At 41.3% G+C, this 25883-nt stretch overlaps 2 protein-coding genes and 1 long non-coding RNA gene across 4 annotated transcripts in view; 1 reads left to right on the top strand and 2 right to left on the bottom strand.

The window, feature by feature from the left end:
• The window catches only part of LOC136448554 (uncharacterized), a 45464-nt gene extending 33081 nt beyond the window's left edge, over positions 1-12383 (bottom strand). For both annotated transcript variants that reach the window (XM_066448164.1, XM_066448163.1), the window contains exons 1-12: positions 12067-12383; positions 8258-8309; positions 5763-5844; positions 4930-5030; positions 4570-4737; positions 3717-3943; positions 3114-3312; positions 2647-2816; positions 2046-2205; positions 1431-1588; positions 878-1010; positions 248-472 (exon numbers count right to left, since the gene is read on the bottom strand). In XM_066448164.1, coding sequence (XP_066304261.1) covers positions 248-472; positions 878-1010; positions 1431-1588; positions 2046-2205; positions 2647-2816; positions 3114-3312; positions 3717-3943; positions 4570-4737; positions 4930-5030; positions 5763-5844; positions 8258-8309; positions 12067-12144 — 1753 coding nt within the window. In that variant the 5' untranslated portion in view covers positions 12145-12383. The remainder of the gene's footprint in view (positions 1-247; positions 473-877; positions 1011-1430; positions 1589-2045; positions 2206-2646; positions 2817-3113; positions 3313-3716; positions 3944-4569; positions 4738-4929; positions 5031-5762; positions 5845-8257; positions 8310-12066) is intronic.
• LOC136448557 (uncharacterized) lies at positions 12383-17209 on the top strand. The gene is made up of 2 exons (XR_010757897.1): positions 12383-12730; positions 15884-17209. It is a non-coding gene; the product is annotated as an uncharacterized lncRNA (long non-coding RNA).
• Positions 17210-17211: 2 nt separating this feature from the next.
• LOC136448555 (uncharacterized) lies at positions 17212-24526 on the bottom strand. The gene is made up of 12 exons (XM_066448165.1): positions 24328-24526; positions 22344-22402; positions 21408-21464; positions 20975-21094; positions 20141-20227; positions 19887-19950; positions 19538-19600; positions 19087-19127; positions 18770-18856; positions 18292-18380; positions 17664-17776; positions 17212-17524 (listed from the first exon to the last, which is right to left on the bottom strand). Exons 1-12 carry the CDS (start codon positions 24488-24490, stop codon positions 17478-17480), a joined length of 990 nt encoding a protein of 329 aa, XP_066304262.1. The 5' UTR covers positions 24491-24526; the 3' UTR covers positions 17212-17477.
• Positions 24527-25883: the final 1357 nt, after the last annotated feature.

Genomic DNA, 25883 nt, shown 5'->3' on the forward strand with positions numbered 1-25883 from the left:
GCCAAAATTCTGCAATTAACACCTTTAATATGTGGTATAATCAAGTATGTAAAAACGTCTAGAAATGTCAGCAAAAATAAGCTTAAAATTAGCTCATTACACATGGATATTCTATGCTGTACATCTCAGTGATGACCAGAATATACAAAATTATTGCAATAAGAATTATTGTATTCAAAATCATAGGAATGGTATTCAAACTTCTTTACCCTAAAATCTCAAATGACTATTCCTAGTTTTTCCTTACGTTTACAGAGGCCGTCTGGTATTGCCAAGTCCATCAGTTTGGCATTCCCAACCTCCTTCCATACTCCACCACTCTTGCATTGCAGGGGAAGGGATCCACTGAAGTGGTCTGACACATATCCATCACTGCACCTCAACTGAGCAGTCGCACCATATTCTGTGTTGTTCCCTATGATGGTCACAGGTTCTGTACTACTTGTCAGTAGTGTTTGTGGATTGGGACAATCTGAAAAAGATATTCATTGATTAAGGCCACAATATGACTAAGATACAAGGAAGAAATCAGCTGGACATAATACACCATCCTTACAAACTTTCCCTGGTGCTAAACTACCATCACCCACTGTCCCTGGTGCCGAACTACACATGTATCATCAAATTCTGTCCCTGGTACTGAACTACCATCACCCACTGTCCCTAGTGCTGAACTACCATTACGCACTATCCCTGGTACCTAACTACCATCACCCACTGTCCCTAGTACTGAAGTACCATCACAGACTGTCCCTAGTACTGAACTACCATCACTCACTGTCCCTGGCACTGAACTTCCATCACACACTGTTCCCGGTGCAAAATTACATACACACGTAATTTTCCATACTAATAATAGGAGTTTTTAAAACCTTACCAACAGAAATGGTGGCCATTAGTGGGTTGCCTGTACTGATGTAGTTGATTTGAAAGGAACCATCTTCAGCACGGATGGAGGAGGGCAAGTTGTTGTTGTTGTAGTTGACAGGAGAGCCGTCATCAGCTTTTACCTGTCAGAATAAGAAAACTTCATCCTGCCTCACTATGTAAAAATGTATCATCTTCCGGCACAAAGATGTAACATGCCAACAACATTGCTCTAGATTTTCTACATCATAAGCATATCTATTAGTCGTTGTTTCTAACCAGACAGGCTGCATTGAATGTTCCCACTAGGTGATGTTTGAGGAAAAGAAGTCACATATGTCACATTTCATGGAAGGATTTAAGCTATGGAATCAGATCTTCACCAACTATAAGCTATTGAATACTGTACTGCTATAATGTAACAATTCCACGTACGTCTAAGAAAAAGCCACTATAACAGTATATAATCTTTACCTTGCATTTTAACCATTGTAGATTAATCTTAATTCATTGCATATCTACATGATCCTGCAAAATGTCAATCTACAAATCAGTCTGCCCACCTGAAGCACGTCTCCCTCATCAATGCCTTTTGGGGACAGCAGTAAAGGCTGGCTCTGACTGGACTGGACTGTGTATGTACAGTTCACCTCTGACTTGTACGGGTCGGCCCCAATGCTGATTTGGCCATAGACAACATCAGACAGGGTAGCCTGACAGCCTGGAAACACAAAATATGACATCATCTATAAAGGTAACGTTTACCTTCACATGGTCTAGCCTAACAAACCACTGCTCTGTTTGTTCTTACTCTAACACAATATATAATATATATGGTGACCACCTCTGTCCTGCTGCTTGCTACATAATGTAATCAAACACAACAGGGTATCTGCTACTTTACCAGTAACCATGGTGACAGCCGTCTGGTCCAGGTTATTGACCTTATCTGTTTGGAACAGAAGAAGAGAAAGAAGAAATAGAAATAGAGCAAAATACTTAACATACACCATTTTTTAATATGATGGATATGCATGTACATCATCTGATGGATAAAGGTTGATACCTATTACACACTGTCCCTTGAGAAAAAGTCACAGGGACCAAATATAAATTGGGGTTGGAAATAAAATCAGCACATATCGGTCTGTTTATATTACATGTATTTACAAACAGACCTGTGACAGCTTTGGCCGTCAGTCCTTGTTGTTCAGTGTCATCATTGGAGGTGATCATCTTGACGGCCATCTTGTTACTGGTGCTGGTGATGATCCCTGAGACAGAGCCAGTGCCAAACTTTCCCAGGGAAGGGGCGACAGCTGACTCTCCATCAAAAATCTGAAAGTTAACAGACAAAACATACATTGATGTATAAGCAGTATATTATTATACTTCAGTTACAAAAAATTTTAATTCAAAGTTTGGGCACTCTACTGGTTGCATGTCTCTTCAATTTCTATATCCCAAAAGAAATACGATAATCAGCCCTTCCGTGGGTTGGATCGCCCTTTGCTGCAGTCATGCTGGTACCTCGGGTGATACAGAATACACCGTGTGGTATTCTATAGTATATATACATGCACATTTGTGCATGTGTATAGCTTATTACTGACAAGAGAATCTGAGAATCCCATGTTTTGAACAAATGCATGGGAACTGATATCTCTTTGCTGAAGGTGCTTATCAAAAGTTCTATCAAACATTCTTCCTTTTATTCTTGCACCAAGTAAGAATGTGAGTGAAGGCGTCCCTCCATCGTAAAAGAAGAATGTCTCTTACTTCCACATAGCTGCTCCTTCCTGCCAGCCGGCCGTTCTGCAGAGTGAGAGTGATGATCTCTCCAGCAGATGCAGACAGGACCCACTCACAGTCCAGCCCAGGGGCGGCGGGGAAGTCAATAGCCACTTCTGGAGACACGCTCAGTTGTCCACCACAGCCCGCAACTTCAACTACAGATAGAACAGGACAGTAGACTCTCTTATCAAATGTACTAAAACAACAGGTTCAAAAATGATAAAGAGATGGAAGAAAAAAATAGAATTAATGTAGCACCTTAAACAGGGACAGATGTCACTATCTCAAGCCTGTAGATAACTGTCTCTTGTCACAAGATTGTCAGTATCATCAGAAAACAACAAGAGGAGATCTGACTTACCAGGTTGAAGAAAAGACAGAGAACGTCTCGAAAGCTAGCTCCCTAAACAAGTCAATTCAATCAGTGTGGGCCGTAAAACCTGTAAACTTACAAGCCTGCCAGTCCAGTTGGAAGCCCCTTGCTGCTCCATTCCAGTCAGTACGTAATCTCACCAGGGCAATGTTAGAGGAGACAATGATGCTGTCAGGGCTGGAGGTGTCGCCACTAAGCAGCCTGGCTGTTTCTTCTCGGAATGGTCGGCTTGAGATGGTCAGGGTGTCCAGTTCATCTTCTAGCTCAAAGTCCTTAAACTGGTGATGGTAGAAAGATCGGCTCTGTAAACTTCTAGAATTTACAACAACAAGTACATTCCGTACTTCTGACATAGAAGACAACATTTTAGTCTTCCAGCATTGCTATGGCAATGTACTCTGTAGTATGCTTTTTCAAAAATCCACATTTCAGACTTCAAACTTCTTTTGAAAATGAGCAATAAACCTACTGATTCCTACAGTTAAAATCACAATTGTTTCAAAAATTGTTTTGCTGGTTAGAAAAATCGAGACGTGATTGATTGCACATAGACGTAAACAGTTTTCAGCCAATTGTAAAATGAATCGTTTTAACTGGCTGCCTTTCTGAGTCACAGACTTATTAAGTTGTATAATTACGTCGTGTAGATCAGGTCAAGGAAAAGTCAACATGTGAGACTTACTGTCAGGTTAAGGCGTTGTCCTTCTTCAGTCTGGATAATCCACAGGCAATCTAAGGAGGTGTTGTATTCCTGTGGATAACCAGGACTTTGGATGGTCCCAGACATCCCTGTTACAGTCCCCCCACAGCTGGCACAGTTGACTTCATCTGTCCCATCATCACAGTCAGCTGCACCGTCACACCTGGCTGCAGCTGGGATGCACCTACCACTCACACACCTGAACTGGCCTACAGGTGCACAGTAAGAAGGTAAGGTAAGGTCGTGCTGCAGCCTTTTTGAAGCCATAGGGGCAGTGGGATGTCATCCTTGATTGTGACCAGGGCACGAAATTGGAACGTGCAGCCCAACCCTCTCCTTTCACTGCCATTTACTTCCACAACCGTAGTCAGGTACCCAAGTTTACACCTGGGTGGAATGAGGAACGTCAGATAAAGTGCCTTTCCAAGGACACAACGTCTAGCCAGGAATGCTAGGACTTGAACCTGTGACTGCTTAATTTCATGTCTGCTAGCCTAGCCACCCAGCCATTTGATCCGACATGCACCACAGTCTCACTATTGTAAAACCTTCTATAAACTAACTGTTAGGTTGATGTCTATCACAACTACAAACTTAAGCATTGATAAAGTCGCAACATTTGTTTTTTTAATTCTTACAAAAAACAACTATGATTTTAACCTTCAACCTGCTATGGTAGCCAGTTGCCATCAAAAGTATGGGATTAGACAGCAGGTGAAAGGTAAACTGATAACTGAGAAAAGAAATGTTGAAATTTTCTGTGATTTAGACTGGTCTATAAACACTACTGCTTTTTCTAGGACAAAAGAACATTGCCTTCCAGGTTGTGTCTTACCTTTCAAACACGCATCGGCCTTACACACACCAGACAGAGATGTCTGACATGGCCTGGTGTACCACTGAGCTCCCTGTATGTTGACACTGGTGCATGACAGACCGGGGTCAGGCTGGTTAGGTGCCCACTGTCCAGCATACCTGCTATCACTCTTGTCCAGGTCATAGCCTACAAAATCCAGTGAAATATATACAGTGTAAAACAGTCCTAAATGCTATTGTCAACAACAGTGAATTCATGTAACTGTCACTTAATTTCACAAAAAAAGTGGCCATTTCTTGTCTTCATTAGACATGAAAGAAATTTGAAATGACTTGACAATGTGTTTCATTCATAAGCTTAATAATAAGTAGCACCTACCAATCCAAACTTCTGTTACATCTGCTCCTGCCTGGCTTGCCAAGCTACTTATAAACCTGGTGTCACCATAGCCTTTTAGGTCTGCCAAAGTTGCACCATACCTAGAATATAACATACATGTAGAACTTACAATAAAACAGAACATTGAGCTGTGTTTCCCTGTCCCTGGTGCTGAGTGTGTTTCCCTGTCCCTGGTGCTGATTGTTTCCCTGTCCCTGACTGTGCTGTCCCTGGTGCTAATTGTATTTCCCTGTCCCTGGTACAAGATTGTGTTTCACTGTCCGTGGTGCTGATTTGTGTCCCTGTACCTGACTGTGTTTCCCTGTCCCTGGTGCTGATTGTGTTTCACTATCCCTGGTGCTGATTGTGTTTCACTATCCCTGGTACTGACTGTGTTTCCCTGTCCCTGGTGCTGATTGTGTTTCCCTGTCCCTGGTGCTGATTTTGTTTCCCTGGCACTGGTGCTGATTGTGTTTCCCTGTCCCTGGTGCTGATTGTGTTTCCCTGTCCCTGGTGCTGATTTTGTTTCCCTGTCCCTTGGGCTGATTGTCTCTCCCTGTCCCTGGTGCTGATTTTGTTTCCCTGTCCCTGGTGCTGATTGTGTTTCCCTGTCCCTGGTGCTGATTGTGTTTCCCTGTCCCTGGTGCTGATTGTCTCTCCCTGCCCCTGGTGCTGATTGTGTTTCCTTATTTCTTGTACTGACATTGTCTGCATAGTATAGATTGAGTTTGTGCAGGTTTTGGAGTAAAGAGTTTGACCATACAGAATACAGATTCAATGCATTGATTTAAAATTACAGGTTTGATACATATCTTCCATACTATACTGCTTACCTTGCACAAGTATCTTCTGCATTATTCCTAGATAGTGTTATGTTCAACAGACGATAGCAAGAACCTGTGTTGTAGGTCCAACCTGCAAGAAAACAAAGCAGCATGATTTTCATTATAATTACCTGGCAAACTGTACTCAAACTGCCAAGTTCATATTGTTGAAAATTAAAGTTCATATCATTCTGTTTGATAACTTATCACCAAAAGTAGACAACAGATGAGCAAACATTGAAATGTAAATCCAGATGATATGAGTGATGTATGGAAGAACAGTATTATATTTTTGACAGACTCAGTCATGGCATAGAAAGACAATGCACACATATAGTGCAGCCTACATTGTCTGATTTGTGCAGTGTTTTTGAACTGGGCAGGTAAACAAAAATATTGACAGAAAAATTGATAAGGCAGACTTTTCTCGAGTTCATAATCATAGTTATTTCCACATGGCAAGAAGCACAGTGAATGAAAATACTAATTCATGTTTTGATAATATTTTGGGTCAAATGTCCTGTAATGTAAGTTGATTTGCTCCTTAGTTATCGTCACCCAAGGGCTATCCTTTTTTGATAACAGACTACCAAGGCTGCCCTGGCTGTATGTAATATTACTGCTGAACCAATAATACATAAATAAATTCACTGGCCATGTATAGGTGTGGCATTGTTCATTACCTGATATACAGGTGTGTCCTACCAACACTTCAATCTATCATGACCTGCATTACTCAACTAATCAATAATGCATGGAGTCCCCATGGAGGCTGGCTCAGGGGCTCTGTTTAATGTGATAAGATGTATCTCATCACGTGAAAAACTGCATTTTGTGATGTTTATTTTTCTATTTATTGGTTCTGCATGAACATGTTGATACATGAACAGCCATGGGAAAAAAATACATTTTGTGATCTATTTTTGTTCTGTGTTGTGTTGCTTACCTCAGACCAGACTGCTGAAATTTTGATGATATATGCATGCACCTTCTGCTACATGGATCTATTACATTGAAGCATAATAATATTTTTGCAAAAAAGCTCCACCCTTTTAATCGTCTAAGATATATTTCAAATCGTATCCAGCTTTGTGGTACTATCTTTAAATAATGATCAATATGAAGATCTTTCATCCCCAAAATGGGATGAGGAATGTTTGAAAGTCCACAGTTGAAATAACAAGAAAACATGTTAAGGTATACCAAAAAGCTATGATAGCAGGTCGAACTAGAAGGTATGTCAGACTCACATATCTATGACATAACCTGTCCACTGATAAAATATGATCATACAATAATGATGCTGGTATGCAAATGTACCTTAATGGGTATCAGAGTATGATGTGGGGCACTTTGTTGCATTCTTGGTTATACCTTAGCCTTACTATTACAGATGATTAGGGGTGGTGCCATGTGCAGTCAGGTGGAGAAATGCAATGGTTGTCCTTGGAATAGGCTCATATACATGCCCAATGATAGACTCTGTAAAAGGTTTTTAAGTGGTGCCTTTGGAATATTGGCTGCAATGCAAAATGTCTTTAATCATTCTTGAAGGGTTGCAGGGACCATAAATATTGTTTTACTTGTTGCCAGGCACTTGAGACAATGCACTGGAATTTCAAATAAACTACTCATATATAGAGGGGTGGGTATCAATACAGAAAATTCCAGTCCAGGTCTAGTACACATACAGAGGAATAGGTCCGGACCTGATTATCATAGTACTACATGTATATCTTGTTTTGGAGAGTGAGACATGGGAGCAGGTCTCTGTGAGTGCTACAAACTATATATGTTCAAAATGTATATTGGTATAACATGTTTTTTTAATGCACAAGCAACTAATATGCATAATGGAAACAGACATGTAACAGAACATTTCATTCTATCACACTTCGCTCCTTTTCTCTTTTGGCACGTCTGCTGACTGTGTAAAGGGCAACCTCAAAATAAACTTTCGCAACAAAAAGACTGATTCATTTTTTATTCAGTCCAAAAGTGGTCCCCGCCCCTACTCAAATAAGTTATAGTTCTTAGCACCTATAGCTACTTACCATATAACATCAACTGATATCAGGGCTCGAAATAGTGGGTGCATGTGCACCTGTGTGCACCCAAAATTGGAGCTGTGCACCTAATTTTTCACTGTGGGTGCAACGGTGCACCTAGATATTTTTGTACTCTATATGGTAACGGTTCTCTTGTACACTAGCATGCAGAATATTCCTGAAATGTAAGTATCAAAAAAAGCAATATAACCTTTTGTTGTATTCTATTTGATGTATTGCTTGGTTGAAATTTGAAATCTGGATAGAATTATAGATTGAAGTTCTTAGAGAGGCAGTAGCGTCAAATTTATGTTTTGTTGACATTCAACTTTATCTGATGTGGTGCACCCAATTTTTTTTCTGTGCACCTAATTTTTGGTTTGGGTGCACCAGTGCACCTATTTCCAAAAAAAGAATTTTGAGCCCTGGATATTGATACAAAAGAAACATACTCACCCTCAGGACAGTTATACTTCGCAGCATTGGGATCTGGCAGCCTGGGAAATTGCTGGAAAAATGGTAAAATTTTGTCCACATCAAGTTTAGGCTAACTGATTGCTCTCATATCTAGTTCTACCCTATCATTACCAGTATCATGCTGCTGAAGAAAAAATAAATCTTCTTTTAAATCTTTATTCGTTTAAATCAACATGGAAGAAATACATACAATTAATACAAATGTTTGTTTTTTTTAACTCCTTACTTCTTAGGGTATTTGCTAGGCACTACATGGGTCTGAACGAACTACTGACTGTCCCATGCATGATATCATAAATGGGGGACTCCGATTGTCCATCCGGCCGACAACTTGATAAAGTTCACTTTCAACAACTCGGTTGTTTTAAGCCGCCAATTGCCGCGGCGGCCTGTATGGTGGAATTCACTACGAACTCCTTAGGGATCACAAAACGTCATCTAGCCCCGGCAGCACACCCAAGTAGAGCTTTCTCCTCCTAGAAATTAGCCTGTCTTGTTAGCTTTCGTTCGCTTCCAACGGTCGCTAGATTGGCTACTCCGCCAAAGCTAACAAGGCTGAAATCCAGGCTACCTAAACTACATGGATTTACCGCTTGCTAGACAAGCCAGAGTCCAGTCTCCAAATTAGCTTTGGTGGGAGTAGCGACTGTTGGAAGCGAGCTAAAGACTGGACTCCGGGCTGAGTGAGACGAGTTCTGTTCTGCCTGGCATTTAGGCTAAAATCACTTCCGGGTAGCCTCGGAAATCATCGGAAGTAAAACAACTCCGTAATCTCCAAGCAGATGTTGGGATGGGGAACGCGACACTTTCTGGCTGCCTGATTCTCTGACTGTCACTTTAGATATACAAGTCCGGTAGAGGTTAATGATACGATGAACGTCAGGCCGAAACTTAAGCGGTTTATCATTGCAGTCTTCATTGCACACATAGTGGAAGATGTGACGTAGGGCTTCGTTCATCCTAAACGTAACATCTGGTACGTTACAGAGATTTAGGTGCCGTACAGGCTCGGGCCTGTATTTGCACCTGAACTGTTTGGCGAAGTAACATGTGTGGTCTTAAATGACAGAAACATAGATAAACAGTTAAAGTTAAAGTTGAATGTTTATTTAGACTTAAGGTATCTTATGCAGAAAGCACATTCTTTCGACAGGATCTCAAATAAAAAATGTCTTGCTGATTTCAACGACCACGCAACTTTTATTAAAAATCCTTTTCAGTATTTACGATAAGAATAACACGCTTTCAGTAACAATCATTTTTTTAATCATACATTTGAGTATTTTGGACCTGTACTGGGTTGATTTTCGCGGCACTGTACCGGTACTGGGCCGGGTATCGGCACATGTCCCTAACGTCACGCTCTAACGTTGTAAGCCCCCGAGGCATACCCTGCATTTACGTTCGCACATTTCTAGACGCCTATGTCTGCCGCACTGTGCCCTTGAGGTTCTGTGCAGGGAGGACACCTGTTCATTGTTCCCTGGCCAAAAACCATAAATGACGAAACGAGACGTCCTTGGTCCTGTTCTAGACATGTCGTCCTTCGATGTGCCCTAGTTTTAGGTGTTGCAGCCGGGGGCAATTCTTGTGCACAATGATCGGTGCTGTCAGGCCTTGGGTTCTGTCGACCTATTCTAGATCTGTCGTCCTTGGATGAGCCTTGAATGTGTTCTAGTTTTCGTGGGCGTGTCGACCTGATTTCTTCTTTACAACTATTAGTAACTTTTCTCCAAAGTCTGACGCCCTGGATTCAGGCTTCGTTTCCACACACATGTAGAACCCAAGAAATGAAGTTCGCAACTTTCAAATTACGACATTCCCTCTCAACAATTATACTTGCAGATTAGGGTGTGTACTCCGTTCGTGCTACTTGAGCGAACGTGCCAGGCCGTACCATGGTGGCTTATTCATCGCTTTTCTCCTATCATCCAGGGACTTAGGCACACGCCCATGTTGTCATTGTTCCTACATTTAGTGCTTTTCAAGTTTGAAGTGGAGTTAAAGTCGCGTGACTGAGTCATGCAGGTGTGGGAGCCTCCTACTAGGGTTACCCTATTCTTTATAGATCTCCAAACAGATGTTTATACAGTAAGGGGGATGAAAAATAGTACCGTTTCAGTTTGACCGACCCGTTTTTTTCTGGGATGGTATCCCTGTAGTTCAACAGCAGCAGCCTCACAGTTGAGCTTCTGGTCCCAAGTAGTACTAGTTGGTAACTGGGAGACCCCGTTTCAATCCTGGGAAGGGCATCTTGGTTGGGACTGTACCTGTACCTGGAGGTCCCGTAGGTGCCTCGAACATGTTAAAGGGAAATGCCCCTCTCTGTAAAAATGTACCCTGCTACTGGAACAGCAAGGACACATGCTCTCCTGTGTGCCACTAGGCACTACGTGAACGAACGGACGTGTGTCAACAAAACAGGACAGTCCGATAACAGTACGATATTCCAATCCGACATCTGCTTGGATATTTGTTGGCTAAAATATACTCATATATTTTCCAGATAAAAGGGAAGGATCGTGTGAGTTGCATCTGAGAAAATGCATTCTTTGCCCCCTTCAATTCAACACAGTCAACAGTGGCTCTAGTTTCAACATTGCGTCGTACATTCTAGGCTTTAAAAGTGCAGTTTTCAATTAGGGTTACTACAAGGATTCCATTATTACATAGGAAAGCAATTATAAATATCATTTTCAAGTTACAAATCATAAGAGCAAATAAAAACGCAGCTGGGTCATTTTATCACTACACCATTGTAAACCGAAAATACCAAGACGGTGACCCCCATATGACTTCGGCATGGTATGGTGGGCCCCGCCTTACATTCGTTGCATCTTGTGTATCGCCGAATGTGTACCGGATCCATGGAAACTACTGAATACAGGAAAGTGGGACCGTGGAAATCGGCCTGAGAATAGAAGGTCCCTTACGTGAACTAATCGTTCTAAAGGCAAGGGTCTCCCCGCAGGACGACATATCTCTCCTGACTTTCACAATGCCTCGTTTTTGTTTGTCCGGCGTGACACCGGGTAAGTTTATTTTGATCCTGGGGTGTTTAACAATTGTTATTAAAATTCAATAGATCTATACAAACGTTCACACCAAGGTGGTCTGATTCAGTGTTAAGTCGTTTGTGTACGAAACTCGCGGAAACGGTGCAAGAACACGAAGCTAACTGCAATCATTCGCCTGGAGATTTATAGACTAAAGCCAGGTTTCGACGAATGGTGGCTAGATTTACAGACTCTATGTCTTGAGTTGCAGGAAAAATATACTGTATGGTCCTGTATTAGTAGGCATAGGCTAAATAGACTGAATTTGCCGGGGGAGTTAGCTAGCGCCTAAAGCAGTTACAACTCATTTGCTACCCCAAACATGTGGATCTAACAATTTGACCAGACCCCTTATTTCTGCCTTGCTGACCCGGTGTTTATGTGGGACTGCATATAAAACCGTACATTTGTCTTTTGTATTTCATAGCGGGCTCCTTTGTTCCACCGGTTTCCGATCAACCCATGCCTGTTCTGTTGACTTCTACGTCGTGACTAGCTGATAGAGAGCTTCTTAGTCATGTTATGGAAATACAGTACTACACATGTAGTATAATTTACGAATGTCCTTCTTGTCGTGTAATGGGGGCTCTATCAGGGAAAGTCCAAAATAGTATTCACGCTCGTTTATAGTACAGAAGGATATGTAAAATATCAAAACTACAGTCCAACTCAGACTAGCAGTAGTAATCAGTAATAATTGGGACAGTCAAACCCTTGATCCTTGATACTAACCGCAGTTGACCGGCACAAGACGCTGGCTAGGACGACGCATGGCCACAGACAGCGCGATGCCGACTGGAAGGACAGCATGACGGCGGAGTGACGCCACGACTCCCACGGCGTTGTGTCCCACAAGTGTTGGGTACGACACCGATGTCCTAAACAGTCGTGTTTGCTACACACACATACACAGGAGAAACAGAAGCAACAGCTATTGTGAATCTACCGTCTTCCCCAGGGAGACAAGGAAGTCGTCCGCGCCACAATAGGCCGCTATTGTCCGCAGGTTATGACTCAGTGACGTAGTAGAATTTGAATGATGGGCCGCTCCAAGTCACTGCCCTGTTTCATGAACTACTTTCACTCTTACCCAACTTTCACTTTTAGAACAACATGTTCCCAATTTGCGAATTATAATCGCTGCGTTAGACTATTTTCTTATGAGCGGTGATATTACAGAACGTTATTCAGCACACCAACAACAACACACGAAAGCTTTGCTCTCCCCTTTGTAGGTGGATTGCTCGGACTATGGTGGTGGTCGGACCGGTCTTGCTAGGTGCATACAGGAGTGGTGCTCTAAACAAAGGACCGAGGCGTCTACTAAATGTGGGAAATGTGTCATCCTGGTGATAAATAATGTAGAATCGACCTTGTTATCCATATCAGTGACAAGGTTTGGCATCACGTCTTTTTTAAACGCCGCCCGGTGTCTTTGATCTGTGCAATGTGTATGTGTCATAGGCATGTCATGAAATATATGTTTAACTGTTATGTAAACTAAAGTAAAGTAAAGTAAATGTCAACTGAACACATCGGGCGTGGCCTTCACGGGTCAATGGCCGTTGAAGGACTTGAAAAATCTCCTTGTATCATGTGTAACAATGAGGTTCGGGCCCGCCAGCGCACAGGCAAACCGCTAGGATGTTAAAAAAAGGTCCGGACCAGTTAGACTGGTCAGTTAGTGGCACTTGAACCCCACTGTTAGTGTTACACATGTGACAAAATCATAACTTTATATCTACGATATTTGTAAGTATCATATTTAAAGTCTCTTGGGTTATCACGAAAATTCATCTGTGTTCAACTTGGTAGTTTATATTTGTGATGGTCAAACTTTGACCCCGTTCACACTCATTTTTTTCAATCGCGATTGAAGTATAATCGCGATTGAATCGATCCGATCGCGATTGATTTTTTCAGTGTGAACGCTCCCAATCGCGATTGGAACGATCCAAAACGATCCAATCGCGATTGGATTGTAACTACCTCCGGAGGTAGTTTGATTGGATTAATCGCGATCGGATCCAATCCAATCCTATCAAATTTTGAGTGTGAACACAACTACGATTCATTCCTTCGCGATCGGCGGAGATTTCGGCTGGCTCCGGGGGTGGGAGGTCATACATGCGGGTACGTCAGGTAGGCCATTGAACACGAATTGGCGAAATTCGAAACACGAATTGCGCCACGTAGAGGCGCAATTCGTGGCGCGCAAAGCGCCACCGGGGGGCTAAACTCGAGATCTCGAATTCGTCCACGCGGAAGCGTTAGCGCGAAGCTCAATACAAAACCGGCACTGACATGGCTCGCATAGGCGCCACCGGGGGGCGAAACTCGAGATCTCGAATACGTCCACCCGGAAGGGGCATCGCGAAGCCCGCAATGTAACGTTACTGACATCATGAGTTACGTAACTATATGTCCAACCAGTGGTGGCAGCGAAGCGCATATTTGCGAAACACGGCTTGCGATTTAGCCATTCTGTTAATGTTTAACTTATGATGTATTGCAGTCAGCTAATCGTAATACAAAACACGCACAGACCAAGGAGTAAATGTATTCGTCCAACCAGAGGTGGAGCGAAGTGCATGTTTACGAATTCTGTTTAATGTTTAACTTATCGAGTATGGGTAACAATTTCAGCCAACAATTGTTGCTTTGTTTATAATCGTTTATGTCAATAACATTCTGTTTAATTTGCTGTCACAGGACCTGGTTACGGGGCTGAGAATAATAACAAATTGATACAAATGCATTGTGACAAAATAGTGAAAATAGTGGCAAGAATGGGATAGTGTGTGTTCTAAGTACTAGTAACATTCTTTGCTCCAGTTTCAGAATCGATTGTACAGATAATACATTCTTTATTCACGACCATGGCAAATATTTCCTGCTGAAGCTACTCTACTCACGGCAGATAGAATAAGTTCAATAAAGCGAACATTACACTAAAGTCGGGGTCTGATAAATCAGACTGAAACTACGTAGACATTCACCACAACAAACAAACATTCAAACAAAATGGCGACCATGAAAATATGATGCTATCCCAGGAATCATTGCAGTTTGTACGAGCCGACTATTTCCGAAAACATCCGAGATTTTACGACGAACATGTTTCAAAAGTAATAATTATCAATATCTTGCTAACTTATATACGTGTATTTTATATTCCATTAAAGTTTTTTTTAACAATGTTTTTCTACAATCGCTTTATTTTTAACTTACCTGACGACCTTTGTCAATTTTGTTAACATTCGGATGTTTTTGGAAATAGTCTGCTTACAAACTGCAAAGAATGCTGGGATAGCATCATATTTGCGTGGTAGCCATTTTGGATTTGAATCGACAATCATAGTGCTGACATAGTTTGCAGCAAATTCACAAATAGACAAAATTGGACTAACGTTTTTTTTTTGGTGCTTGTCTATGTACTTTCAGTGGTAGATTTTTAAAGTTCTCTTGACACTAAGAACACATTCTTGTGTCTTATCGCACTATTTTTGTCACTATAAATGCGTTAGCGATTTGTCTGCCCCGTAACCAGGTCCTGTGAAAGCAAATAAAACGGAATGTTATTGATATAACGGTGATTAACAAACCAACGATTGCTGACTACAATATATTGTAAGTTAATTTTAACAGAATGGCTAAATCGCAAGACGATACTCGGGTCCGTGTTTCGTAAATATGCGCTTCGCTGCCACCGCTGGTTGGACATATAGTTACGTAACTCATGATGTCAGTAACGTTACATTGCGGGCTTCGTAATGCCCCTTCCGGGTGGACGTATTCGAGATCTCGAGTTTCGCCCCCCGGTGGCGCTATGCGAGCCATGTCAGTGCCGGTTTTGTATTGCGCTTCGCGCTACCGCTTCCGCGTGGACGAATTCGAGATCTCGAGTTTAGCCCCCTGGTGGCGCTTTGCGCGCCACGAATTGCGCCTCTACGTGGCGCAATTCGTGTTTCGAATTTCGCCAATTCGTGTTCCAGAGCCTACCTCGGTACGTGGGGTCATAGTTCGCATCGCGCGGGAAAACAAACCCAAGCCGCACGTCAGATCGCTCTCTTACAACAACAACAACAACTTTTCATCGTCAACAATGCCCAAGAAGAAGAATAAAACTCCGTCAGCAACTTCAGCTGGTGGCAGATGGCGCACTGTGAGGAGACCAGGGTCCTCATCGCAATCTGGGGAAGAGAGGAGGTGCAGGCCAAACTGGGGAAATGTCACCGAAAGAGGGACATTTACCGCACCAAGTGACAATGTCTAGCGGAAAAATAGACACAAAACAAGGACAACAACAACATTTACCAGATGATCGCCGATAGCATGCTTCAATCGTGCTTCAATCGCGATCGGATCACGGCGTACTTGGCGTAATCCACTTGGCGAAAAGCAGTGTGAACGCAAAAGTTTCTTTGCGTTCAATCGCGATCGGATCGAACAATCGCGATTATACTTCAATCGCGATTGAAAATAATGAGTGTGAACGGGGTCTTTGTTCCAACACTAAACATAGATCTACTCACCCAATTTTCGGCAGACATGCTGCAGTTTTCTTCAGGATCGCTTGGGCTGCAGTTGAGTGGAGTACCAGTATGACAAGAGTTCGGCTACCACACCCCCCCTCCCAAGTTGTGGACAGTTCCTCCTCACACATCCTAGTTGTGGACAAACTTTCTAATGATCTACACATTATAAACTAACCAGAAAGATAAAACTATCAGACAGGTACATGATTGATTAACCTCAATGTAAATAAACCTACCTGCTACTAGTGCTAGATGAAAGTGGTCATGAAAGGTTAAGTAAATGTAAAAGGTAAAGTAGTCATCCTCAATTGAGGTGAAACATGCTTTTTCAAGTAGTAAGTGGTAGTGCAATTTGGCTTCAGCTACAGCTCACCTTACCAGCCAAGCATACCGGGGTCACCCCTACTCTTCTCGACAAGCGTGTTGGGTTCTTTTATGTGCAGAGGTTTGGCTCCCAGAATTTGAACCAGAGTGCACAAAACTCCACACTTTAGTGATGATGATGAGATTCTATAATGCTTTAAGAGTTATCATTACATACTTGTAGTAAATTGGTGTTCACTGACATTGCTTAATATGTAACATATATAGGTGCTTGCTGAAACAAAGGTCAGCAAATTGAAAACTTTAAACAAATTCTATACATCTTCTGTCATGATTCTGTGAGATGTGTTAATGTAACACAGACATTCAATTTGGATCATAGTTGATCTGCATCAACATATTTCCAACACAAAAAGATGAGGCTTACGCAAATTTTCGACTGATCAACCCAGCCCATCTTTGTCAAGGAATGAGCAATTCATTGCTTCTGTGACATACGGTTTGCAGATTGAACACTTGACTCAGTGAGAAGTGGATCATAAGTTGCCAAAAGTCTATGGTGCCCCCCGTGATTGAGGGATGGTTGTAGAGTCCTTATGTAGACGGCTTCTTTAATTCCTCTTGATATTTCATAATATAATATGTAAATCATTTTCAAACTCTCTTGTCTCAAAAGAAATGACCGAAATGATGTGTAACAGCAAGGAGGTTTATCAAACCTCCTTGGTAACAGAGAATACTGGAGACTAAGCTTTGTGTACGCTCCAACTTAAGTGTATAAATATGTAACGTTATGTATGTTAGAGTCTCAAAAGGTGTTCTTTTGTCCTCTTTGTTCACAATGGCCTTCAAGTCCAAGTTGCCAGAAAACACTAGTCTAAGGACACCACAAGAGAGTTGCTTTCTCTCCCATACATTGGTATCATACAGTATGCTTATAGGGCCAAATGTAAACATGATGAAATCATAACAGTCAAGTCAGAGACAGAAGTTGTAATATACATGTAGCCAGATGTATCTGTGGACCATGAGACTTTATTACAGATGTACATCATAAATGTTAGTTATGTTATTGTGTAGCTCAAAGAGGTTATGACACTGGACAAACCAAATATGACTCAACAACAGCAGAGATGCAGACTTACATTGAGGACAGAGAGTGTGACAGTACAGTTTACTCATTTTTGACCAAAAATACTTTGATCTTAAAAAGCGTCAGCTTCAAATCCGCACAAGATGATATCATGCATAGGAGATGTTCTTGTAGGTTCCTGACTTTGTTTACAGAACAGACTTGTTCTTCAGGTCGATGAAGTACCATTTGTCAACTGTAAATACAAACAACAAACATCATAAAAAGAATGCAAGGATGTAGTGATTATTCTCTCATGTCATCTGCTATCCAAAACACAAAATAAGGGATTCAAATTCACAATGTACTAGCCATGTAAACTGTAAGGAACTCACTTGTTGCAGAATCTATTTTTTCGGCTGGTTTTAGCTCTGGACTGGCATCGACAGCAGCCTGGGCGTCCGCAGCAGACAGCTTTTCTGGACTGCCTTCGACAGACACGTTAGCTCTGTGGAGAAAAACAAGATTGAATTTTTATGGCCTGATAAAACCACGCCCTTTGTGGCCTTCCAAATGATCAATCCTCTGGACACTTGATGGTAACTACAGGTACCTGTAAGGGGGAATCAGACCCTCCTGATATCTCTAACATCATCAAGTAATTTGTTCGTTCATTCAGACAGTTGTAGTGCCTAGCAAGATTCCTTGCTGTTTCAGAAATGTTTTTACTGGGGGGGTTTGCTATGCCTTCCCCTTTAAGGTGCGCGTGGCACCTCCTCGAACACGGGACCCCTCCCCCATTTTACGTCCCATTTTACAGCCCCCAACTGAGGTGTCCTGACCCAGGATTGAACCAAGGTCTTCTAGTAAGCAACTAATTGAAACCAGGAGCTCAACTGTGAGGCTGCTACCAGTTGAGCTACAGGGACATTCATATTATCAATTGATACTAGCATTTAATTGTTTCAGAGTTTGACTTGAGCTTATGCTCTGCTTTTCTGTTCAGTTACCAATCATACTCACATCGCAAGGCCTTTGGTGTCCTGGACAGTTTTGTTGATAAGTGCCTTCCAGTGTGTGTGTGTCTCTTCTATGATTTTATGGGCAAAGTCCTGAAATAGTATTAAGACATCATCATAAAAGGAATAATTTCAGTAAGGGGGCATTACTAGTAGATATGAACAAGACCAGCTATACATTATGAGTCATGACTGATACTGCTCTGACAAGAATGTTTCTATTGACACACATACCACAAGGATGTTTCTATTGACACACCTATCACAATAATGTTTCTATTGACACACCTATCACAAGTGTTTCCATATAACATGTGTCACTACACACATTAGTCATTCATTCATTCATTTCATTCATTCATTCATGCTTTATTAAAGGTATAAAACATAAAACATTAAAAGAATACTAACTTCATTAATTATAACCATTAACCTACATGCCCTGCTATGGACAGTGGACAGTAAAAGACAAGATTACATACCCTGTCCTTGGCCTCATCGTTGAAAGCAAAGGTATTTGGTGGCTTTCCGTCCGGCATCTTGTAGATCTTGAACCACTCAACTGTAGCCTGAAGGGATAAATAATGTAAACTTAGCACAAAAAGGTTAGAAACTTGATTTCAGTTCATGTATCTGTTGATCCTTTGTCAATTCCATTGTTAAATATCATTGCAAAGCCTATTTATTACCCTTTACAACAGTACCTCACTTGTTACTATCATGTATTTATGGATCGAGCAGCAGAGCTGGGAGAGCGTCACAGAACAAAAGTGCAAAAGTACAAGTCTACCATACTTACTGTCAGCAGTCCTGGGAACTTCTTCTCTACATCTTGTATGTCTGGAACAGAAGACAGTGGGAATCACTATCATTGTAAACGACTTAACTACATCATTTGTGGCAACAGATGGCCGAGTGGCTATGCTAGAGGACGTAAGATAAAGAGGTCAAGGGTTCGATTCCTGGCATTGCTAGCTAGATGATGTGTCCTTGGGAGAGGCACTTTGCACAACTTTCTCACTCCACCCAGGTGTAGAAATAGGTACCTGACTTTGGCTGGAGAGGTACTAATAAAAACCAAACATAATATCAATGTCTGCACAAGCGCTTTCTAAAATTCCACTCTTGACACTGTCCAATGATGGTAGACCTTACAAAGGACTTTACATTTTTTGGCCTTGTCTTGTCAATAAACCTCTTATCTAAATCCGCTGGTTATGAGTGCTTTATAACTTGACAAAGTTCCTTACCATCCATTTCTTTAGCCATTGGGTCCTCCACATCAACTGCTATCAGCTTCCAGTCTGTCTCACCTAGCAACACAAACAAAGAACTTTAGAGTAATCCACCAAAATACATGTACTGTACTACATTTAGTGAACATTGATAAGGCCATACCAATATAATTTCCTGGTTCCCTGAATTATTTGTTTTCTGATGATACAATAAACAACTTCAATATGTGATCTATAACAATCCACTGACAAAGCCACGAAAATGAACATCATACTACTACTAGTATGTAGTAGGAAAATCAGGTCTGGACATGTAAAGTTATGCAACAGTGTCATATTCATGTACATCAGAAACAGATCAAACCTTCATCTATGAGTGCCAGAGTGCCCAGGACTTTGACCTGTACAACCTCTCCTCTTCTCTTGACCTGTGCAGGGATACATCTTACAGTTCAACAGTGTGGAACAATAGGCAACAAATTCAACCATTATTTTTAACAGTTGTTGATACATGTATAACGTTATAAATCTATTTTAGCCTCTTTTTAAAAAAAAAATTATCAATGGACCTTCTGCTTTAGGGGCATTAACATCAATAAGTAAAACAAAAGAACTTACCCTATGACCTATTTCACAGACATCTATGGGATCATTGTCTCCCATACACTGAGTGGACTCATCCTTACAGTTTGGGTCTTCCCATGTCTGAAGGATGAAAATTGGAAGGAAAAAACAGACTTTCACAGCCATATCAATGTTTGCAGTGCTTGCTACAGCACTCATATATTGTTAGATTGTATGATGTATGCAGTGAGCAGTCTGGTTGACAAATGTGTGTAATACTTTGTTTTATGAGTGCTTGCTACAGTACTCATATAATGTTAGATTGTATGATGTATGCAGTGAGCGGTCTGTTTGACAAATGTGTGTAATACTTTGTTTTATGAGTGCTGTGTGTGGGTAGCCTGAGTACCATCTTCCATAGTGACCTCTGGCTCAATGCTTTTTGCTTGCTATCCGTGGTTTGTGGGTTGTGTGTGCGTAGTATTGTAAATCTTGAAATATTTGTGGTAATTTCAAGTTCGTAGTTTTTGCAGTCTATTGCATAATAATTACACTCAACAATAGGTGCCGGGATTTCCAACTGTTACTATTGTTGTTTTCAACAGTGAACTCGAAGGTAACGTGACCTCTTTATTTTCACTGTGCTGTGAAGTCTTGGCCACAAGCAGTTAATGTATTATACTGAACGTGCGCAGTGTATAAATGATGTACATTGTGTACGTGTTGTAATTCTATCCATCTAAAATCTTGAGTGTTCCTTGAAGTGAGTGTGCGTGAAGACAGCTTTCAAAAGAGCTACTACTAGTATTTCTAACTACCTCCTTACAGTACTGCATATTCATGGCGCCAATACCATTTTGAGAGACACTTCACACGAAGTGTACCCACCTGGGGTAAGGCTCCGTAGTTCCAGATGTAGCCTTTATGTGGAAAGCAGTTAGCCACGTAACGCAGCTTACCCTTCTTAACATCTTGCTTGATGGGGTTCAGTTTTTCCTTGGTGGCAATCTGAAACGAAAAAATATGTTCATGGTAAGTTGCTTTTTGACTTTACAAAGTCCCACAGGAGACCCTTTGAACAAAAGTCAAGAGCTTCTTCTAAGAAAATGCATAAATTCATTTCTAAAAGGCCTGTCAGGACCAGCAGACTTTATGCTTTTGGTCTATATGCATCAAACTGTATTAGAGTTCATGCATACAAATGGTAACATAAACAGAATTTACTTGACAGTGTCGCTGATTCTCAATACATGTATTGCAAAATGATGACATAAAGAGATATAGCTATAAAGCATTTTTGAAATGCTAAGAAGAGTCATACCTCCATCTTGGCATTAGTCCATCTTGGCACCTCTACGACCATGTTGAAGGTCTTGTTCTGTAAGTTATGAAATGGAATGCATTCAATTGTTATAGTGAAAGTGATTTCAAACCAGTTTAGCTCACTGAAGAGCCAATCTTTCACCGGTCATGACAGAGAAGACATATGATATGTACAATATTTACAGGTTCATTGTTTGTACCTGGGAAATTCTCCTGGCTCTTTTCGACAAGTAAAACGAACAATGGACCTCAGCTTAAGGGATGCATTCCTTTCCATGGGTGTTGTCGCATGTTGGGTGAGCGACAGCACCCAGAATTCAAACTCCCAACCTCTTGGTCCAGAGGCAGGGTCACTGACCACTGGACGACGCATGCTACAGTTTGTTACAGCATATACTATCACAATCTAAGAAAAAAAACCTGCTACATAAATAGCACTTGGTCATGATGGTCATGACCACATTTAAATATAGCACAGTGCTACATCAAGTTCATCTAGTATTGTCTCTTAAAGGTCATAGGAAGAACAGTCTAGAAAAGCTTTGCCATCATGAGACATAACCTTGAATGAATGTCTTTTTTATAATTCATGAACCACATCAAGTCGAGATAATACCTGGGGGTTACTAAAAGCCTGTCAGCAGACCAGAGTTAGAAGCAAATGCTTTAAGCCTTCATTCTATAAGCATCACATTGTTAAGCACACTTAGAGTTAGAGTCAATGTCATTTTTCAAAGGCACAGGGCCATTAAATTCACATTGTCAACATAAGTTGCAGTGTATTACTATCAGATGGTCAAAATAAAGTTGGTACTACATGTAGCAATGAGGTTTTATAAACCTCATTGGTACTAGCAATGCTATTTGCAGGCAAAAACTGAAATTGCAGATAAAACAATTTACTCCAAATGGCAAGAGCATCTCATCGACTTACCTCAGAATTTGCGAACAGCGGGATGTCGTGAAATGGGGAGACTGGCCCTTGTGGTCCCTCTGTGGACACAGAAAATCATGATCTGACTTATAATATCCATCCTGTTCATACATCATGTTTAGCCAAACACTACAGCTCAAGTGATACTCTTTTTCATATTCTATTTTTAACGTATCTAAAGGTCCAGGACAGAAATAATAAGGTCATTCATATGATGGAATACAAGCAAATAGTAATATAACTATGACATGGTGTGGAGGTTAGCAATCCAGCTTCTTGACCACAAGTTTGGGATTCCAATCCCATACTACTGGTAAGGGTATTTGTCTTTGTATTTATGTTACTATTATTTGTATTTACTATCATTTTGTATTAGGGTAGCAGTAGACTGGGTGCCAGACCACCGCGCTCCTGGCGCTAATCCTTCTGCCGGAGAAGCAACTCGCTCCGCCGCCACAGACAGTACATGGCCCACTAATTAGCTCTCGCGCGGGGCGCGATAGAAATCAGGGTTTGGCTGCCAAGCAATCCCGGGTGCCAACTCTATCCCTACTACTACTTCCCCGCCCAAAAGGGCTTATCATCACATCGCGCGAAAGGTCTGGTATCCAGGCTAGGGTAGCAGGCCTTGTGAATCTGTATCAGTCCTTAGCAACCAGGAAAATTTGCAACCTCCTTCAAATCATTGGGGGACGAATCAAGTTCAGAGACCAACCAAACATTGGGACAATGAAATGCCTGCTCTACTATGTAACAGCTTATGAGGAAGTAACAATTGAGTCATGAGAACCACTCAGACCTGAAGTACACATATATAACGTTTTAACTCTGAAAATAACATGTGATTATCATCAGTTATGCTCACATGTCAAAGTATGTTATGAAAAATGTTGTACTGGGGGTGGATCACATTACAAATTTCACAAAATTTCAATGCTCTCTAGTATACTGTAAATTACATTTAACACCACAATGAACTGAATCCCTTCCAAAAATAGCGCAGGCCAATTACAAATTACCTAAACTTGGCTTAAGACTGTTTTTTTCACAATTATCAATAGAATTATAATAGCCATTGCTTTTTACCTAACATAAATTGGCAGTTCATGAAAGACATACATGTACATTACATAATGTTACACTCTGTATGTAATTAAAGGGTGGAGTTGGAATTTCTGATTCTCAGTCCAGAAAACAAACACAATTGAAGTAAATTGGACATAACTGACTTAAGCATTTTAAACTACAAGGACATCTGATTTGTCCTCCAAAAACAAATGACCTTCTCTCGTACCTGTAAGAACCCCATGACAGTTTCACAACTATGACTTTCACTTTCCATTACTCCCATCAAAACTCCTGAGGGACTATCAAGTATTTCTAGGAATGCACATACTTCTATCCTCTTTCCTGAACACGAAAGGATTTTAGTTTAAACACTAAAACAGAGGAGATTTACCTTACACTTATTAAAATGCTTCCTCCTTTCAAATAGACGTCATATGTAAATAACCCTTTTTTTCCAAAACAATTGACGTGGCAAAGTCGACCTTTGGAGCGAGTGTTACTGTCGAGGTGTGATTTACTGCTTACTAAAACGGACCGTGCACAAATCAACACACGTGTTGTACGTTAGATTCTACCGAGAGTACATAACAACAACATAGTGTTTATAAATTGAAACAATATATACGTAAAGACAACATTACAGGTAATACGTTTCCCCCCAAGGCTAGGTAACATAATGTTAGGGTGTGGCGGGATCAAAAGGCTACATAGCAGCCGACCTCGGGTTGGGCAGTAAGGTGAGTACACCAACTACGTGGACTGAAATATCGCTTTAAAGTCAATACTGAGAGGCGATCAAATGCTATATTTTCCTCTCTTTAACCTGCCTGCTAACTGTGACTAAGAATTTAAGGTGCACATGCATGTCCGTGTCATAATTTAGCGTTACTATAATACTAACGTTACCCATACTTACTGAAGTAAATCCGATAGTCCAGGGTGTTGGGTGAACCTCTCTCGATGGTTTGGTAAGCCATGGTCCCAAGAAGCCGAGACGACAAGCAGAGAGCAGGGAACTTGAGGGATTTTGAAGGGACCAACAAGTTTAGCAGCACACGCGAGCCACAGCAAGGCAGCATGGACGCCACAGACCACGGCTAGGGGTGAAAGGTCGAGAGGGGAGATCCGTTTCACATCCGGGGGCCGCTCGCGTCGTCACGTAGGGAGATCCATTTCACATTCATAGGGGGGGCTGCATGCAACTTGTCCGTATCGGCGGAGGCAAGCTATTTTGCTCTACCGTAATTCGTAGGGAAAGCTTATCTATCGCCGTAATATCAATGACTCTTAGCGAGATGAACACATTTTTGCGTGATTGACTTCCTGAATTCAGCGTGATGCGTAGCCGGTCCGATATGCAGCACCTTATGCAGCACCTCAATAATTCATTAAGAATTTTTCTTTAACTCATAGAAATTCTGTCTAATAAAATGACATTTACTTCAGATTTAGAAAACCAACGAATCTTCTTATTCTAAAACCCGAACCGCACTGTGTTTTATCGCCTCCTTGGTTTTGCCCAAACTACTAGTAGCTGCCTCAGGGGTCACGTGACACCACACGATAGCGAATAGTACGTAGAGTAGCACTTCTTAGGCGAGCAGGTATGAATGGGAAATTTAACCTTATATTCACTTTCGGTGACTTTTATGATCCTCAGTTTGAAAAATGTGGTGACAGAGAAACTCATTTAAAAGGGTATGCCTAAACACGACCACCGCAAACGACCGCAAACCACCGCAAACGGGTCTAATATGTAGTGTACATGGGCAGGGACCGTATGTCACACACTAAATACATTGTATATGTTGAAAATATGTATAAATAATAATAAAATACTAAGCAAATCTTAAGTGTCAACCAGTTAAATCAAGTTATTCCGCTCATATCAAGATCGGAAGAATTTTTGGCCGGATCGTAATTGTATTTGAAGCTGAAAACACTCTGTGTACAAGTCTTTATAATGATACAATTACATTATACTATAATCTATTACCAACAATATCCACTTTTTATCGATAATTATCGCCTCGTTGTCTGTCAAGCTAGAGAAAAGGTACCAAAGAGTTCTCCACTAGTGAAGAACCCGAACACCGACGATCCAATATGGCGGCCAAAAATTCTTCCTATCTTGATATGAGCGGAATAACTTGATTAAACTGGTCAACACTAAATTTGCTTCATATTTTTTATTCATTATTGCATATACAATGTATTCAGTGCGTGACATAAGGTCCCTGCCCATGTACACTGCATATTAGACCCGTTTGCGGTGGTTTGCGGTGGTTTGCGGTGGTTTGCGGTGGTTTGTGGTGTTTAGGCATACCGCATTTAAAACACCTATTTACACCGGTACCGTTCGCTGTAAACGGTCGCGGAAACCACTGTTTGTTTACACCAAAAATAGTTACTCAAGCAACTGGATAAAATTTTGAAACAGTCAGAAATTTTATCCAGTTGCTTGAGTAACTA

The sequence above is a fragment of the Branchiostoma lanceolatum genome, chromosome 14, assembly GCF_035083965.1.
Source record: "Branchiostoma lanceolatum isolate klBraLanc5 chromosome 14, klBraLanc5.hap2, whole genome shotgun sequence".
Taxonomy (NCBI): domain Eukaryota; kingdom Metazoa; phylum Chordata; class Leptocardii; order Amphioxiformes; family Branchiostomatidae; genus Branchiostoma; species Branchiostoma lanceolatum.